Consider the following 18,555-nt stretch of genomic DNA (forward strand, 5'->3'; position numbering starts at 1 on the left):
TTTATAATTTTAGTAATCACACAAATGCAAAATTGGTCTTTGCGGGCCACATAAAATGATGTGGCAGGCCGTATCTGGCCCCCGGGCCTTGAGTTTGACACCTATGGCTTAGAGTGTGTGATTTCTTTTTTTTTTTTTTTTATTATGACTGAAATTCATATTTAGATTTTGGCATTTAGATGACTTTTCTGGTCGCAAAATATTAGACACACGCACTGTAATCTTCTCTGATAAACTCAGAACTGCTGTTTTGTAATCAGTTGTTGCATATTAGAAATCAAGAACTGATTAGAATGGAAAACAATTCAAAGAATGGCCTACAGCAGAATGCCTTTTTTTTTCCCCCCAAACGATTTGTGTGACTGAAAGTATGCAATTATGTCAGTTCATCTTGCCAAACTCTCCGAGACCATCAGACAGAACCACTCTGCCGTATTTCGAAAAAACCCTCTTGCATGGAATGCGATCTTTGCATGGAGCTAGCAATGGCTGCCAGTGACCTCATGCGGTAATGGCGAGTTTCCAAAGTTACTTTCCTTTTTGTTCCTCTGGGAGCAGCGGGCTCCATTAGAGGCTATCAGCACCCTGCGTCGCCTCATTGTTTCCCACAAGATTCACTATTTCAGCCTTTTCTCCTGACTTGCTTCCCTCCTCAACCTGCACTTCCACCCCAATTTCTCCTGCTCCGATAAGACTCTCACTGCTGCTCACTTTGTTAATTCCCCTCTTCACTTTCGATTTGGCGATTTCATACCGTTTGTTGATATCCAGCCTTCTTTCTCTAATTTCTTCAAATATGGGAGGCAGAAGTTGATTCTGGCAGAAAGCGTGGAAGAGCCTCATATAGGTCACGAATAACACACGAGCAAAATGACCAATAATATTTGCATTTGCCAGCAGAAAAAATGTTCACCTCCAGTGATTTTGGTGAAAAAGCAATTAGGATTCAGTATTAGTATTCAAATTAAAGAGGAATTAAACAGGCTCTGAGATGAACCCTTTTGGGCATGGCGGGCGTCTTTGTATATGAGATGAGGCGATCATGAATCTTCTTATTATAATGAAAGGTAGTAGAGCCAAAATGTGAAGAGGCTGATCATACTTTCCAGAAATTGGACCTTTTTTTTCACTTTTGACGTTCTTTCAACTGTCAACTTTTCCTTTCTGGATATGCCAAACTCTGCTTTCTAGCTTAATGAGGTTTGAAATGGAATTCTTGGCTACAATTACACTGTCACGGGGATGTACCTGCTGACTTTTCTTTGACTTTGACAGTCTTGTCAAATACATTATGGAAAAATATGGATTGAAAACATATTCATATTTACTCTCCGAAGGAATGACCATTTACTGTGAATCCCTCTGAGGTCCAGCACGGACACTGATCAGCCTTGATTTTATCGGAAAAAAATGTCAGTTGAAGAAAATGCAGCCTTTTTTTACTGTCAGCTCACTCTAGCATTTTTACATTACACAAGCCTCTTTTTTTTTTTTCATCCCATCAATAGCAACAACCTGCAATTGGCAACATTTTCCTAGAAACTCAGCCAGAGATTTCTTCTTGTTCTAGCACAAAGTGTTTCTAATTGCGCGGTCGAACCGGAAGGCCCATCTGACAAACATGTATTCATCAATAATTGCCCTCAGGAAGGCTGCAGAAACAAAATGGCCTTTTGTAGTAACATATGGACCTCCTGAACACAAACGCACTCGGCCTTGACTCATTCTGACGATCCCTACTCTAATAAAAGCAGCAGTACTTTGTCTCATATTGGGATTCATATTCTTTGTACTTCAACCAATGTTTATCTTCTGAGCTTGACTTTTGTCATTTATTCAAAGTGTTTAAGACGTCATCATCTTTTCTGTGGGCAGGCTCGTCTGTTATGCAAGTGACAGCCAGCGACTCGGATGACGCCACCACGGCTAACGGCATGGTCCGCTACCGCATTCTCTCGCAGACGCCCCACAGCCCCATCCCCAACATGTTCACCATCAACAGCGAGACTGGAGACATTGTCACAGTTGCAGCTGGTCTGGACAGAGAGGTTTGTGGGACACATTTTAAAAGAACCGCGATACTGTGACCGAGTGTGTAACTTCATTTACTTGAATATTAAAAACGAATTTTCCTCATTGAAATGAACTTAATCAGTTCCAGCCCCCAAAATAACTCAAAACAGTCTCATGTATCAGTACTGTCAGAAACAAAGGAGCCCGTCAATTTTTGTCTACGACCAACCTATAATGAATCCACGGCCCGATTTTGGGCCCTAGCCCACCAGTTGAGAACCAGTGCTTTAAAATATTAATCCATGTCTCAGCCAAAAATTGCCAGACTATAATTTTTAGTTTGGTCTTCAGAAAAGAAAACTTTCAAGACATGAAATGCTAACTTACTGCCAAATGGTTGTCAACAAATAACCAACCTAATGACAAAGAAACTATAAAGATAAACAGAACAGTTATTGCTACTGATGAGGTTTTTAGAATTTCCCTGTCCTTGTATTTTTTATTTTATTTTTTTTACCGTTATGGTTATCCTTAAACCTAACAGCACAACTTGTCCCACTTCCACCCGACTCTTCTAACGAGGGAGATCACTCAGGGTTCATCTATGTCCATGCCTTTAGGCTCCACGGAGCAGCATTTTTCTTGCTGCAAGAAAGGAAATGCGAATAGTAAATCCAGGGAAACATTTAAATTTGTATGCCGTCGTAATGAGTGTAATTTCATCTTGTAACTTACTTGGTTGATTTTTACAGCGGGCATAAAAGCACTATTGATTGTATCTCATAATGTTTATATTCTGAGACGTCTCACTGGTCCCTCTCAGCACTAAACCCAGTGAGCCAACACTTTTGAAATGAAAGCTGCGTTCAACAGTAGAAAGTAAGCATGTTTTGAAAAGTTACACTTAAAGAACAAAACCTGAACATAATATTTCATTTTTCATTCCTTGTCTGTGGTTGGCATGCTGACGATGTTTATGGAACACTTTCAGAGTTGATGTATGGGCCATCTTTGTGTTCCTGCTCTTATTTTGGTCTCTGCAGACATGATAGCTGCTGATGGGAGGCAAAGAAAAGCGATTGATCTGAACACATCCTGCCGAACTAGGTCCTACCTTTCCTGTGATTAGGCTTCTCACACCAAAGCTGTGACTGCGAGTGTACCGGCCTGCTGTTCAGCTCATTAAATCAAACACACTTAGTTACACGGACACCTTTGCGAATGCATTTTCACATTTCAGTGACACGGAGTAGTGAACATGATAAGATGGCTGCCAGGTGCCTCGCTGATGTAGTGAAAAGACACCAGTGCTATAACATCCCGTTTGTGTCAGCAATCAAAGTCGTATAAACACCTTTATAGCTTTCCCTATCGCTTCCTCTTACAGTTGAGCTAATCCTCATCCACCGCAGTGGTGTTTAATTAGAATATTCATGTGCTAATTAACAGGTGAAGCAGTTTGTCTTATAGTGAGGAGATGAGGTTACATGGGCTTTCGCCTAGTTATCGCTTCCCCTGACATTACTGAACGCCAATTATTGTTATAAGCATTCTCTGGCAATAGCCTCCCTCGGGCTCGCTCCTCTCAACCCACGTGTTTTCACATGCTTCATTTGACAGCCTTAGTCATCTTGCTTTGTGTTAATCATGCCAGCGTAAGATGACTTGGTGTATTCAAATCAAGAGTTTATCATCTATATCTATCTATTTATCTATAGAATGATAAAGATAGATACATGTATACATATACATATGTATACATATACGTATACATACCGTATTTTCCTGACTAAAAGTTGCTCCAGAGTATAAGTGGCACCAGCCATAAAATGCATAATAAAGAAGAAAAAGACTTATATAAGTTGCACCAGAGTATAAGTCGCATTTTTGTGGGAGATTTATTTGATAAAATCCAACACCAAGAACAGACATGTCATGAAAGACAAAATAAAAATAGAATAGGCAACAACAGGCTGAATGGTATGGGATGCGAACGTTACAGAAACAAATAAACAACTCAACTATACAATGTGATAAATTTCTGTTTGACGTCGCCTCAGTAGTATGCTCAAGCCAGCCGCATCTTGGTTCCACAGCTGGCGAGATAACATTCTTTGTAAGCAGCGGCTGGCCTGGCAAAGACAACCGCTGTCTTTCATTAGCCCAGAATGTCTCAATCCCCCCAAGCCCGGAGCCTCCAACAGTCTGGTATGGCACGATGTGATGTGGCTCTTTGCCAGACTGTCCGCACCGCTGTTGCCAAGCTGATGCAGGACTACGCGGCCTGTGCTGGCTGCAGGCGATGAGTTCCCACAATCTGGCTCTATTAGTGTCTTTGCATTCCACCTGGAGAAGAATGCATGCTTAAAATGGGCCGGATGGGAGCTGTATGGTCTATGAGGGTCGGAGTTATGTTAACTGGATGCTAGTCTGCACCAGCTAATCCCCTGGAGAATTGTGAGCAGGTTGCTGAATGAGAAGTAATGATGCATGGAGGTGGATGAGGCTATTTCGGAGCCAACACTGAATCAAGAGAGGTGAAAAAGATGTTCTCAATATAGTGTCAACTTTGCATTGACCTTTTCTTGAGAAACTTTTCTTTTGTTGCTCGGTTGCAACCACTTTTGACACTTTTCACAAATAGGCAGAAAAGATTTACTTTGATATGAAATACTGAACACTTAACACTGTAGCACCTAGACTGATTTAAGACGAATGCTATCTCTTTCTTTAACTAAATGAGGTAACAAACTCATTGTTGCTTCTCCACCCACTAAGATGTGATGTAATTAATTCCAAGAGGCTTTTAATGGATGTGTCAAAAACCTTCCACTGATGGTTTGTACAGACATATTGTGTGTTCAACAAGGTGTCCTTGTCACTTTTATTCAGCTTCTCTTTCTCCCTGTGTCTTATTCATGGAGGATTCTGTGCTTGTCATGTTCCTATTTAATTCATCACATTCTGACTAATATGGTAGCAGCTTCTATACATACACATGTGGGCAAAACTTGGAACCCCTGTGTTGATAAAAGATATGTAATAATAATAATAATAGTGGATGCTATTTGTCAGTATTTCATCTTATTATATCTCGTCGACCAACAACATTGCTGCCCACTTGATGACACACCCAAAAAAGAATGCATTTCAACAAGAAATGTGCAAAGTTTCTTTTCTTTTTTTTTAAAGCTAGCTAAATACATTGTGCTTTTCTGTTATCATACACTAATTATTGTGCAAACAAAAAGAATAATTAAGGAAAATGATATTTGCCGCAAATGGATTCAACGTTTTCCCGACGCCTCTTACTTGCCTGATGTAAAATACACAAAGTTGTTAATTGTGGACCAATGGTAAGAGGTTTTCAAAGTCAGCTTTCAGTGGCGTAAAACACACTTTGGATATACGCAGAATGCTTTGGGATTTGGGGAAAAAGCAGTGCTGGACTCTAATTGAACTGCTCAGCGTTTCTACAGGACTCATTAGAGAGCCTCTTACTAGCTTGTTTGGCCACTTTTAGACTACAAAGTGCACTTGGCTGTGTGCGTGTCCCTGCACGTGTTTCCCACCTGTTCCATCACACCGGACCATTAGTCGATACGCATGTGTGCACTAGAAGGGCCATGAACACCCAAATAGCCTCCGATGAGAGATTAAAAAATACTGCAGGTGCGAGAATGCATCTTTCTCGTCCCCAATTATATGAGAGCTCTACCTGCTGGCAGTCGTCAAAGAAATAAGCAATAGTTTCTGCTGCAGTCTTTGTATCGATATGTATGTGACTGGATCTTTATGAGACTGCCAAGGGAGTCATTTAGTCTGAAGTGCTTTATGAAGGCGATCTCTTATTGATATTTCATTACATGTCTGATAGAGGTCAGGTTGGAATCAATCATTAATACGACTGCGTGGGTGTGGAGCAATAAGCGTTTGCGTACTTCATGAAATTCACCTAATGACCTCTTTTGGCTTTCACTAAATGTCTTGTGATGCAAGTGGATCTACAATAAGATGCAATATTAATTCCCCCAAAAATCGTTGTTTCAGAGAATGTGCAAGGACGTGGTTAGTGAGAGTTCAAGAGACCAAGATGATGCAGAAAGGGGATCAAACGAGCCGCAGAACGCCACTGAACAAAAAGCGCCCAATAAACTCGAAATAAATGAAAATGATCTGGCAAAGGCCTCGCTACCCGACCGTGGCGGCACGACCCCCTTCCCCCCATCCCCCATCTTTGCAAAGAGCTGCTTTTATTATCCTTCCCTTCAGACAGTTCCTGACATTAGTACAGCTTATAGAGAAGCTTTTTTTTTTTTAGAACACACACATAGCCAGCACAAAGATGAATAAGGCAAATGTATAGTCTGTCAACAGGAGATTTTCAACTGGCTACTCTGTACATGTTCAACAAAGCAGCCGGCTCTGCTGACTCTGACCTGTCCTTGACGTCCATTCTCTGCTCCTCTATCTCTGCACCCTGACTCAGACTGCATCGACTTAGAAAGAGACCACTTGATCACTATGAATACTGCAACCATTGCTATAGGTGCAAATACATGAAGATACAGTATGTTCTTATTGGTCCGTTTTCAGCACCATGGACAGCTACCACAGTGAGACATTGAAGGTGCTGTTTTCATGAAGTGACTGTTTTTTGTCCTGCAGTGTATTATGGCACACACGGGTTCAGGGCAAGACTTCTTAACATTTAACCATCATTTCACTTATGATACAGTCAATTTGTTATTTGTGCAGTAGAAGATATCTGTTGTTCCGTTTTGCTGGCTTTACATGTGTGTTGATGTTTCCTTGTTTCTCTCCACTTCTCTTTCCAGAAAGTCTCCCAGTACACTATTATTGTCCAAGCCACTGACATGGAAGGAAACTTGAACTTTGGCTTGTCCAACACAGCCACAGCCTTGATCTCCATCACAGACATCAACGACAATCCCCCAGAACTAACAGTCAGAACGGTGAGTGCAAAACGAAGAAACTGAGTGAACATTTTGAACTTCTTGCTCCTGAGGGGAAAACTATCCCAGAAAGATTTGGTGTTACATAATACCTTCATGCTCCATTAACACCACAAGACAGAAGTAAGATTATATATAACCCATATATTGTGTCTTATATTCTGAAAGTCAAGAGATGGTGTTACTTTCTGCATCAGAAGCCACAGGCGATGTAAGCAGTGTCAGCATCACACAGTGTGATCTCCGTCCCCTCGGCTTTGCTGTTGTCCGCCGCATGCCAGGACAGTTCCAGTCGCGCGCTCTGATAAGAGCTCCCCAGATGTCAGCAAACGGGGAGCTCCTCGCTCGCACAACCTCCATCTGTGTTGCTGGCCGCCGACGCCGGTCCTCACGATAGCAGTCAACTGTAGTGTTGCGCATCAACGAGAGTTGTGACACTGTTGTATCGCAACAACTGGCACTTTACCTTTTCCTTAGTTCACTGATTTAAGTTTAACATTGATGTGGACACATTGAATTGAATCTTGCTATAGGGCCCAAAAAAAATTCTGTTTTAATTGGATGCCAACGTTGGTGCTATGTGTCCACGCGTGTCGTCCTAATCAAAACCGAAAGCTGAAGCGCTGAAATACCTGAAAGAGGATGAGAACGTTTGATTTTTGATTCACGCTTCCCTCTGCTGCTCTCCGCTTTGATGTGAGTTTAAAAGCAGCAGGAATGCAAAGCGACTTGGCTGTGTGAGGTGGCAAAATAAGAATAAGGTTGCAAGCTGGTTCCTCAGTGAAGCCACAGCAGCCATCTACTGCTACTGCTGAAAAACCTTTTAGTGTAGTAGCATTTTATTTCATGCTAATTGAATCATTAATTTTGCATTGCTCTAGCTAAATACTTTGGCAGGTTTTCGAACCCCCATTGCCATCCTCATGGGCCTCAACTCTTATTTTAGGTTTATTAATTTCTATAATTGTTCATATTTTTAATTTTATCTGTACAGCAAAGGAGGCTAGAAAGCATTGTGTCGTCAATACGTTTTATGGCATTTGAATGAGGTTTTACCGATTTACTTTTCGATTCCATTTGCAAAGTGCACTGGAGTCCCTTGTAACAATTAACGTTTGCCCCACGCTCGTTCACATTTCTGTCGAGAGAGTGGCCATTTTACCCTCACTTCCAGTCCGCATCATTAAGTGTGCCTCTGAGAGCGTCTTTTCCATTTGGCTGAGTGACAGCATGGCCAAACTGGCTTGGAAGGTTTTTAGTTGTTTGTGCTAAAAGCTTGGGGCGAGCATGAAACAGAGGCGCTCGCAAGCCAGTGCTGCATTTTTTATTTCACTCCCCGTGCTTGTCGCTCGGGTCGTACTGCAGGGCATGGCAGGAGGAGAGGTAGAGATGTGAGGAAGTTGGGGCTCAAGCGCAAAGAGGTAGCTCAGATGCTACTTGAGTCCCATAAAGATGAGGCTGTTAGTGCACAGCAGAATTCTGTCCAGTCATCTGAGCTCCAGCTCACTCGCAACCTGAATGAGATAATGAATGGATTGAACAAATATACAAAATGTGGTTGTTGTTGCATCTATGTAATGTCAATTTGTCCTCCTCGTGTCGCTATGCAGTTTTCCGGAGAGGTGCCAGAGAACAAAGTGAATGTGGTGGTGGCCAACCTGACGGTGGTGGACCGGGATCAGCCTCATAGTCCCAACTGGAACGCGGTGTACCGTATTGTCAGCGGAGACCCTTCCGGACATTTCACCATCCGCACAAACCCTGTCACCAATGAGGGCATGCTGACTGTAATTAAGGTGACTCTTGATGAAATGTCTTTGATGATAATCATCTGAGAAATCTCTATTTTCCTGATCTCCTCTCATGCGTCCTCTCCAGCCAGTGGACTTTGAGATGAACCGGGCTTTTATGCTGACCGTGGTGGTGTCCAATCAAGCCCACTTGGCCAGTGGTATCCAGTCATCGCTCCAGTCCACTGCCGGCGTCACCATCTCGGTTCAGGATGTGAACGAGCCTCCCGTTTTCCCGGTTAACCCCAAACCGATCCGCTTTGAGGAGGGCGTTTCGGCAGGGACGACGCTTACCGTGTTTTCAGCTCAGGACCCGGACCACTTTGTCCATCAGATTGTCAGGTACTAGCAGAAAGTTACCATTCATTATCATGGAAATTGTAAACTAAGAAATCACTGGGCCATGTTTTCCACCAATATGCCCACAAGGGCGGCGCAATAAAAATTCCCCTCACGGTTCCAAGGGTGGAGGCCCTAATCCAAGCTCCTTCTGCTGGGATTGGCTCAAACCTTCCAAAAATCATATCGTAATGGGGCTCGCATTGATTTGGGATCAGTAAATCGAGACAAAGTTGTGCTAGCTAAAATCAAATTAATTTAGGTTTCTTTAGCCCACTTGGCTCACTTATTCACTGATCAAAATTGACAGCATTAAAGTGAGTTGGCCAAACATGACTTTAAATTCCCATACTCGCTCGTTTTCATTAAAAGTCATTTAAAGGTTAAAGCCTGACTTGATTGCTTCTTAGCGCATTGTGAGTTTGTTCTCAGTTTGGTGCCGCTCCTTGATCCACGGGGAGCACTTGCTCCAAAGTTCACGCTTCTCCTTCAACACCGCACGCTGACATTCTCAAGCGGCTCTCCGTGCCCAAACTTTAAGATAGTGTCGCCTCCCGGTGGTCCGGTGCGGTGTGAAGAGGTCATCGTATAACGAGTGGGACGTCGGGCCCTCTTCCTCCTAATTGATTATGTTGGGCATCGGTGGGAGCGTGGCCGACCCACGTTGCGCCGCCCAGGCATCGACCCCGTGCACTCCGAGGCCCGGCGGCTTCATTCTACTCTGTCGTGAGTGCCACTGAGAGCCATTGATTTTTCTTAATGTCACTCAGATGACCTCTTCCACCAACAAACCACCGAGCGCATATGTTTAGCACCGAAGTGGCCTTCTTGTCGACACATAAAAATGGCCACTTTTGTTTTCATACAAATGGCGTTTGAGTGTCGCATTTATATTTTTGCTTACATGTCTCACAAGCTTTTCCCAGGGAGAGAGGCAACCCCCTTTTGTGCTTCGTCTTTTTCTTTTGCTCCCACTGACCGCTGGTCTTTTTCTTCTCTGTCAGTGTGGTGGTGTTATTGATATGAGCTCAGAGTTGCTGTCTCCACCACAGCAGCTTGCCAGCAGATGCTCACGTCTACCGCCGCCGCGCTCGGTTCGGGTGACCTTGCGTGGACCCCCACACACGAGCACAGAAAAGACTCTGTAATGCTCAAAAGTAGCCCCACAAACACCAGTAAGTGGTGAATGGGAAAAGAACCAGATTGGCTTTCTGAGGTTCTTGCTTTTTTTTTTTGGAGGAGGAAAAAAATTCCTTTTCAAGAAGAGCTTTGAGGCCATTAGCCATCTGGTTTGCCCATTAATACGGTTTAGCTCGCTCTCTGTAAGATATTATCCACATTTTTGTTTTTAAATGATGGAAGATAACAACTTCATTGCCGTATGTCCATGACAGTTGTAGTGACTTTGGGCTTGTCCCATCGAGTAGCTGGCATGACAACTTTTATTTTGGATTCTCCTCCTGGCACAACCCAACCACTTTTTTAATTGGGAAACAAAGTCTTTTGCTGTTTTCTTTTTTTCAATCACAGAATCCCCCCCCCCCCCCTTAGTCGTAAAGTCAGTTGTTAATTGTCATCTGTAATTGTGGTTGTCAGTTTCAGCTCTGTCAACTTTGTCGCATCAGCGACAACGGAAGTTGCAGTTTGTCCTCATGGGTATGAAGAGCCGTGCAGTCGAGAAATCTGTTCAACAGCTTTGCGTGATGCGTTCATGTTTCTGCGCTAATTAACTGCCACAGGATACTTGGCTAACATATGTTGATCTCCACGTGGAGCTGCACTTTTCAAAGGGTACAAACCTGATGGCTATTTCAGGTATACAAATATCTTGAGAATTGATACAGTCTCTTTGGATGAAAATAACATTACAGCCTTTATTTAGCTTAGCACGGGGTCGAACTCTTACACTCAGGAGGGCTCAACCAAAGTCTTCTTTCATAGAGCAGCTACTCTAGCAGGAAAATGTAAATATTGTAAACTTTCTGCTAAATTGAATGAGCTATTTGTCTTTTTTTTTTTCTCTCCGGACGAATGTGTGCACAGATATTCAAAGCTATCAGATCCCGCAAACTGGCTTAGGATCAACAGGACCAACGGTCAGATAACGACAATGGCCCTACTTGACCGAGAATCCATGTATGTGAAAAACAACATCTATGAGGCCACATTTCTGGCCTTCGACAATGGTAAGTCCGGTAAGTGAGGATGACAGCGTTTGCGCAACATAAGTTTTTTCAAACATGCCCTTTTTTATAAACTTAGACCACAGGAATCAAATTGAAGGCCTGTTTGCGATTAAAGTAAATAAATTGTTTTGACCTCATGTTTCCGGGCATATGGATTTGATCTTATCATTTAAGGAAAAATATATTCGACTGAAAAGCGATTTTGTTTCTTTATTTTAACCAATTTTACAAACATTTCTTTTCACGGAATCATTTATATTTCCTGTGACTTGAAATTCAGTGTGTTGGTAATATACATACAAACAAGCAGATGCAATTGTGTATATGTAATAATATTATTTGATTACACATTACAATATATTTTTTGTCAGCCCTCTGATGAAAACCATAAATCCAACTCGACACCACTGCACTTAGATGACGCTAATTAAAGACATTGTTGGTCAACAGAGTGTCTTGATTACAGCCACGTGATTCACCCATTTAAAGGTCATGGCCGCCGGCTTATTTCCAATGGCACTTTAAAAGCCACGACGTACAGTATGCTACTTTCACACTCAAACGTGCTCTTTAATTATACAGCAGGATTCCAACCTCAACCTTTTGCATGAAATCCAATGTGTCGCTCTAAGTGCAAATTACAACCTCAAGCACATTCAATGTGATTTTTGTTTTTTCCAACTCATCAGTTTCTTGCAACAGTGTAGCACGAATAATGCGATGTTCCATAGCCAGCGAGGCTGCGGCTTGTCACGGATGAGTCTCACGCAGCCCACGTCGAGCAAATAATAGTAAAATGAATGTCAATGTCAACAGCTTGTATTTAGCACAAGAGTTTACAACCAACTAGATGCTTACAAAAGAGAAGGTCGCTCTCTGTGTAAGACCCAGGTGGTGTGATTCAAGCGAGAGATCAAGTGCACCGACTCAGTGTCATCAGCTGATTGATTGCGGAATCGGTTAACTTATTCTGCTCAAGCCAAAAGGAAGCAACAAAGCTCCCAGCCAATCATAAGTGACAAGACAGTCGATGAGCCCGAAGCCTTTTGGTAATCGACTTTTTACATAGTTTATGCACCAACTTGCTGTCTGGGAGAGTGTTAAAGTCACACTGATGAGTTTCTGTGAGAAAGTCTTTTTGCATCACTAATTTCGTTGAGCTTCCTGACCGTGTGTGGGGAAGGGCTGCATGCTGCTCAAGGCAGCAATATAGGCCATTGCGGCCTGTTTGTTCAGCAGAGGAGCTTGTTTAGTTTCCAACACATCAGATGGAATCAAACCAAATTGCTTCCTGAATTTCCAGAATCGAGTTTTTATTTGTTTGAATGATCGATTCGGCTATCTTTCTTAAAATATCCTTTCTTTACCCAAAAACTCAAACTAATGTTAATGTAAAAGCAAGTTTCAATACTCATCCTTGTCCCGTCCTGTAAAGCTTCTGTCGTTGGACAAGCAAAGGCTTGCGGAAGACGTTTTTACAAACCTCCGGCAAAAAGTTATTTGCTCAAAAGTCCTTTTCCTTTATTGTGGGTGGCTTCTTTTTGATCAGATCCTTTTGGACAAGTCTCTGCTTCCAGCTTTGTGGAAACAGTTTGATTAAAGTTTTCTCTCTGTTCCGCGCTCATGAATTTGGCATAACTGGCAAGAGCCATCAAGGGATTCTCAGATGACTTTGAAGTGCAAGCGCTTGACAGCCCTGACCTTTAGGACCTTTAGGATGTGTCGAACGCCGAGAGCGAGCCAGGCCCTCTTGTCCGTCATCCAACGCTCTCAAATGGTTTTCTGGACAAATGAGCAAAAATTTGCCAAAATCTTGTAGAATATAGAAGCCACTGTAGATGTAATGATTCTACTCTAGAATTGTATTTTATAATTATGATAATAATTATTATAATTTAATTATTATTATCATTATATAGTATGTAAAATTATAATAATAAACAATTATAATATTAATATAATTTCTTTCTCTTTATATAGAGATATATATTCCTATAATATTATAATTGTATTTTGTGTGATAATGCCCCAAACTTTCAGCGCCAACGTCTCCCAAACTAATCCTTGTGACGCTCTTCTCTGAGCTTGTGTTGCGAGTCGTACTTTGTGTCTGCCAGCAGTGCTGCGCAAAGATAACAGCGTCATTGCCAGACTGCCTCTAAATCTTCTTATGTTTTTTTTTTTTTTTTTTTTTTTTTATGCCATCTGCATGCGTTTTCCTCTCACCATTACTTCGCCCTCATCTGGCTTAGCGACTCCTCCGGTGTTTTCCCTCCTACTTCATTTGATCAAGTTGCTCTCCTCTCTATCCAGGCTCGCCTCAAGCCAGTGGAACAGGAACCCTCCAGATCTACTTGATCGATGTGAATGATAACCCGCCCGTGCTGATACCTCAGGAGGCGCAAGTGTGCCAGCGGGCACGCCCAAACTCCAAAATCAATATCACAGCTTCAGACGCTGATTCAGACCCCAATGTGGGACCGTTTGGTTTTGATCTACCGGCCTATCCTCCCAGTTTGCGGCGCAATTGGACCATTACCAGACTCAGCGGTAAGATCATGCTTGACATCATAATATGGAGGATTTAGTGATTGTACCATCGGCATGTCAAATTTACGAAGTGCTAGCCAATTATTTTGACCAACTGGCTCCATGATGTCAAGCAAACAGTCAGGTGCAAAACCTAAACAAAAGAAATGTTGCCATCCCATAGCAGAGGGTTGCCCTGAGCTCCCCGAGCAAAATTTTGACAAAATGTCTCAGAGTGAGAGATAGAAGTTGCATCCAGCGTTGACATATGATCTACCATTTGTGACAAACGAGATCTATTCACATCCCCTTGTCCCCCGAGTAACCCATCTGTCAACTAATCCACCCGGATGAATGTATCACAACACTTGCCTTGAGGACAAAGCTGATTACACACTTGAAATCGTCTCCCACTGGGAGTCACGGCTCCATGTTGACGGATTCGTGCATACCGAAAGTTACATTGCCGTTAAGTCGTAAACGAGTCTGTAACTCTAATATGACGAGGAAAAACAGTCGAGTGTGCGCTTACCCGTCACGATTCACTTCATGTCCTGATGTGCTTTCCAGGCGACCATGCTCAGCTGAGGTTAAGGATTCCATACTTGGAGGCCGGCGTGTACGAGATTCCCATCACCGTGTCGGACTCCGGGAACCCTCAACTTTCCAACCGCTCCTTGATCCGAGTCAAAGTGTGTCCGTGTGACGACAACGGGGACTGCAGCGCCACAGGGGCCGTCGCCGCCGCCGGCCTCGGCACAGGCGCCATCATCGCCATACTCATCTGTATCATTGTGCTACTCAGTAAGTACGACTAACTGAATGAAACAACAGGAGTGTCGTTCATGGAGTCTTTATTTTGGGCTGATTTTCTTCCTCCTTTATAGCAGCTTTTCATTGGCCTTTAGAGCCAATGAAATCTTCCTGGTAACACACAGCCACATAAAAGTTTAACGTGAGCAGGAAAAAAAGGTCGAGCAATTCTCTTCAACCTTCTCGCTGTATTTTCATTTCTAGCGTGACGTGTACGGTTAATAATTAATACGTTTTTTCAATTTGAATTTTGAAAATGCCAAACAGAGCTTTATAAATGGCTTTTGGAGGGGGTTCAAAATTTTCCAGGATTTTTTTTCCACAACCCCCTGCCCTCCTCGTTGCCCAGTAAGAACATAGCACATTTATCAACACTCTCCTTGACACCCCCCTCCCCCTTTGGAGAATAAAAGTCTCACTGTACCACTGTATCAAAGCGATTAGTGACATCACACTTAAGTTTTGATCATGAATGCTATTTTGAGATTTCAAACACGCAGCTGAAAATGTTGGGTGTGTTCCTTGCAGGCATGGTTCTCCTGTTTGTGGTATGGATGAAACGCAGAGAGAAGGAGAAGCAGGCAAAGCCCCTTCTCATCGACCCTGAAGACGACGTCAGAGACAATATCCTCAAATATGATGAGGAAGGTGGAGGAGAGGAGGACCAGGTATGTCGGGAATGCAGTCACCAAAAGGCTGTTATCAGACACGAGCAATTTTGACATGATGAACACAAAACTCCCATTAACTTTGGGAGAATAACTCCCTGGTGGTGTATAACTCAACAAGACTTGGCAAATCGAGGTCAGCAAGACTGCATGTTTACTTTGTGCGGAGCAGAAAATGCTTTTCTGGTAACACACGCAAGATCAAGAATGTTTGTTCTTTTTTTTTTTCTTTATTCACAAATGCTTCCCGTGGCGAAAATGCCCAGACACACAAACCAGTCTTCTCAGAAAAGTGGCTGCACCACCACTTTTGCCTGGAGCATGACCTTGCGATGACTCATCAAGTGCAAAACAAAATCTTAGCAAATGTGATATAGAATGTAGTTATTTATCCTGACAGAAACCGTTGGTGAATAATAATTAGGAAAGATCAAGCTCTTCACAATAATGAACATATAAATCGCAACTAAATGAGTGCAACAACATTTGCGTCTCAAGAGAATGTGTGGGTGTATAAGCATGTGACAAGCAAAGAAATTCACAAGTGTATTACAGCGGGGGTTTTCAACTTTTTTTTTTCTTTTCAAAGGGACCATTATAACCAAGAAGCAACTCGGAGACCACTGCTTTGGCGGAATATTATTTTATTTTGCACCGAAGGATGATTGACCTATACAGGCTATTTATTTGCATCTGTATATCTATTTTGGGAATCGCAGTACTTATTCTCTCGGGTTGACTTAGTGTAATAGGGCTTCTGTTAGGATTAGTACCAATTGTTACAATTATTTTCCATTTCCAATTTCATGAACCACCTGCAATGCCACCACAAACCACTAAAGGACCACCAGTTGACAATCCTTGAGCATTAATGAGATTCGTAAAATATTGCAGCCTCAGATTTTCCAATTCTTGCAGACAGACTTTGGAAAATTTTGCACCTTTGTCTCCATGGTCTTTGTCCAGGACTATGACCTGAGCCAGCTACAGCAACCAGAGTCTTTGGACCATATCATCAGTAAACCGGTGGGAGTACGCCGAGTGGATGAGAGGCCTGTCATCCCAGAGTCGCAGTATCCCGTCAGACCCAGTCTGCCCCACCCTGGAGACATTGGAGATTTCATTCATGATGTACGACTCACCATACCTACATTGTGTCCCACTCAAAAACCCGTCACAATGAATCTCTCACATCTCCAGGGTCTTCGGGCAGCAGACAACGATCCCACGGCGCCGCCCTACGACTCCCTGCTGGTGTTTGACTACGAGGGCAACGGTTCGACCGCCGGCTCAGTCAGCTCGCTCAACTCCACCAACTCGGGTGACCAAGACTACGACTACCTCAACGACTGGGGCCCTCGCTTCAAGAAGCTGGCGGACCTCTACGGTGGAGGGGACGATGACTGAGAGCGAAGGAGGGGAGGGGATGGGGTGGGCGGGGACGGCTTGCAAGAGGGCGGTGGGGTTCTTCGGCGTGAGGCGGCTCATTTGGACGGACGCCCCCCCGGAAAGCACGGGTTCAAGCCGGAGACGTGACCCAGGTTGGAGACATGTGAGGAGTGGACCCTTACATGGGCTGTTGAAGCTCACCGGAAAAATGAAGTCCACTGCAACTGTATTCTGGCTTTATACTTTTCAAATTTGTCCGTATTGTTCTCTTTCTTTTGTTGTTGTTGTTCTCTCACCGTGCTGGACCCCGAACTCTCTGGGGACAAATCAAGGCGGTAGTGAGAGGCGCACCTCCTGAACTTAAGCTTTGATTGATTGTTCAAGAAAAAATGACCACGTCTTGCTTTAGTCTCACGCTGAAGAGAATGTTTCCGGGGATATGCCCTGTGACTCTCTCAACTTGAATTTCCTTAGAACAGAAGCACTGTCATTTTATAAAGTGCCTTTTGTGGTGTGATTTTTGTATCAGACTCCTGCTATCTCAGGATCGGTTGCCATTCATGCAGTACGGGAGAGGTCTGTCGCGTGCGTCATCGCCTGCCCTTCGGCCTTGCCCGTCACTACCCCCTGAAACCCCGCCCCCTCCCCTTCAACGCGGTCCAGGAGAGAAAGGCACAACCAGGACACACTATTCACGCTCACGGGAACAAGGCCCGAAGTTAGCGAGGACAAACTTCTTGCCCAAGGAGTTGTTCTGTTTCTCGGTCACAAGTATCACACAAATCCAGGGATGAGCCGGGATTGTGTTACATCATTTTTATACTGATTTGGGATTTGTAAATTGGTGGAGAATGCCTGCCTTTCCTCTGTGGACTCAGACATTTAGGGAGCCTTGATGTTGAGATGTTTGCCTGCCCTCTATGGTTGTTGTGTTGCTTTCTCCACACTTGTTAAGCTTCTATTGGCATGATCTGAAGAAAGCGGGGACCTTAAATGACTCCGAATCAAGCCCCGAAACATTATCCACACCTTTAACATTCCCGTTTTTTACAGTCCAGCGACAGTCTTGGAAGGTGCATGATTTTTTTTTCCAAGTTTTCTTCAAATCACTTGTTAGTATGTGGTGAGAATGTGAAAATAGTCAACAGAAACTGTATAAATATACTCTGTATAAAGACACTGAAAAAATAAAAACACTGTAACATACATCATTTTCACGTAGTGATGAAATTTGCTGCCGGTTTTGGTTAAAGGAGCTTTTGGTTTTGCTAGTGTTCTGCATTTCAAATGCTGTTTTTGCTCTCTTATTTTAAAAATACTCCTTTCAGATACAAAACACATTATCCCTTCACTCTGGGAGACGAAATGTTCATGAGCCATGTCCGTGGAATACAGAAATAGAAACCCCAAATAAGATGATTGGTTTGTCTTTAGAATTATATCTATAATGTAGAATAATGGACTTTGCATACAGTGCAGCAAATTTATTGCAGCTTGTAATCTTGACCGCTTAGTGGTAGGCCGTAGCTTTATTTTCCTAATAAATCACCCACAAATTAGGTTTATTATTGGATCTCGGCAGAAGCGGCGGCGAAGCAGTGTGTGTGGTGGGGGGTCAAGAACTATATTTGTGTCCATTCCTGTGATTTCAATTAGTCAGCTGGAGTGCCAAAAAAAACCACTGGGGATTTAAAGGGATTTAAATCCTCTCTGGCGGCGTGTCTATCAATTAGCCACACCATTAATCCCCAAGGCGTAATCTCATTAGATAGAGCGCCTTTAATGAGACATCCAGAGAGCAAGCCGTGGCAGTGAGCTCGGGAGAAAAATGAGTTGGTGGCAATCTGCAGGT

The 18,555-nt window shown here is 43.2% G+C and overlaps 1 protein-coding gene across 6 annotated transcripts in view; it reads left to right on the plus strand.

The window, feature by feature from the left end:
• cdh4 (cadherin 4, type 1, R-cadherin (retinal)) overlaps positions 1–17,914 on the plus strand; it is a 95,955-nt gene extending 78,041 nt beyond the window's left edge. For 4 of the 6 annotated variants that reach the window (XM_088390144.1, XM_088390146.1, XM_088390149.1 and 1 more), the window contains 10 exons: positions 1,876–2,048; positions 6,852–6,989; positions 8,600–8,785; positions 8,868–9,121; positions 11,162–11,313; positions 13,618–13,854; positions 14,404–14,637; positions 15,175–15,314; positions 16,281–16,445; positions 16,515–17,914. In XM_088390144.1, coding sequence (XP_088246270.1) covers positions 1,876–2,048; positions 6,852–6,989; positions 8,600–8,785; positions 8,868–9,121; positions 11,162–11,313; positions 13,618–13,854; positions 14,404–14,637; positions 15,175–15,314; positions 16,281–16,445; positions 16,515–16,721 — 1,886 coding nt within the window. In that variant the 3' untranslated portion in view covers positions 16,722–17,914. The remainder of the gene's footprint in view (positions 1–1,875; positions 2,049–6,851; positions 6,990–8,599; positions 8,786–8,867; positions 9,122–11,161; positions 11,314–13,617; positions 13,855–14,403; positions 14,638–15,174; positions 15,315–16,280; positions 16,446–16,514) is intronic. The other 2 variants (XM_088390145.1, XM_088390147.1) reach the window with 1 other exon arrangement.
• Positions 17,915–18,555: the final 641 nt, after the last annotated feature.

The sequence above is a fragment of the Syngnathus floridae genome, chromosome 11, assembly GCF_059516105.1.
Source record: "Syngnathus floridae isolate MCC-2025c chromosome 11, RoL_Sflo_1.0, whole genome shotgun sequence".
NCBI classification, from domain to species: Eukaryota; Metazoa; Chordata; class Actinopteri; order Syngnathiformes; family Syngnathidae; genus Syngnathus; species Syngnathus floridae.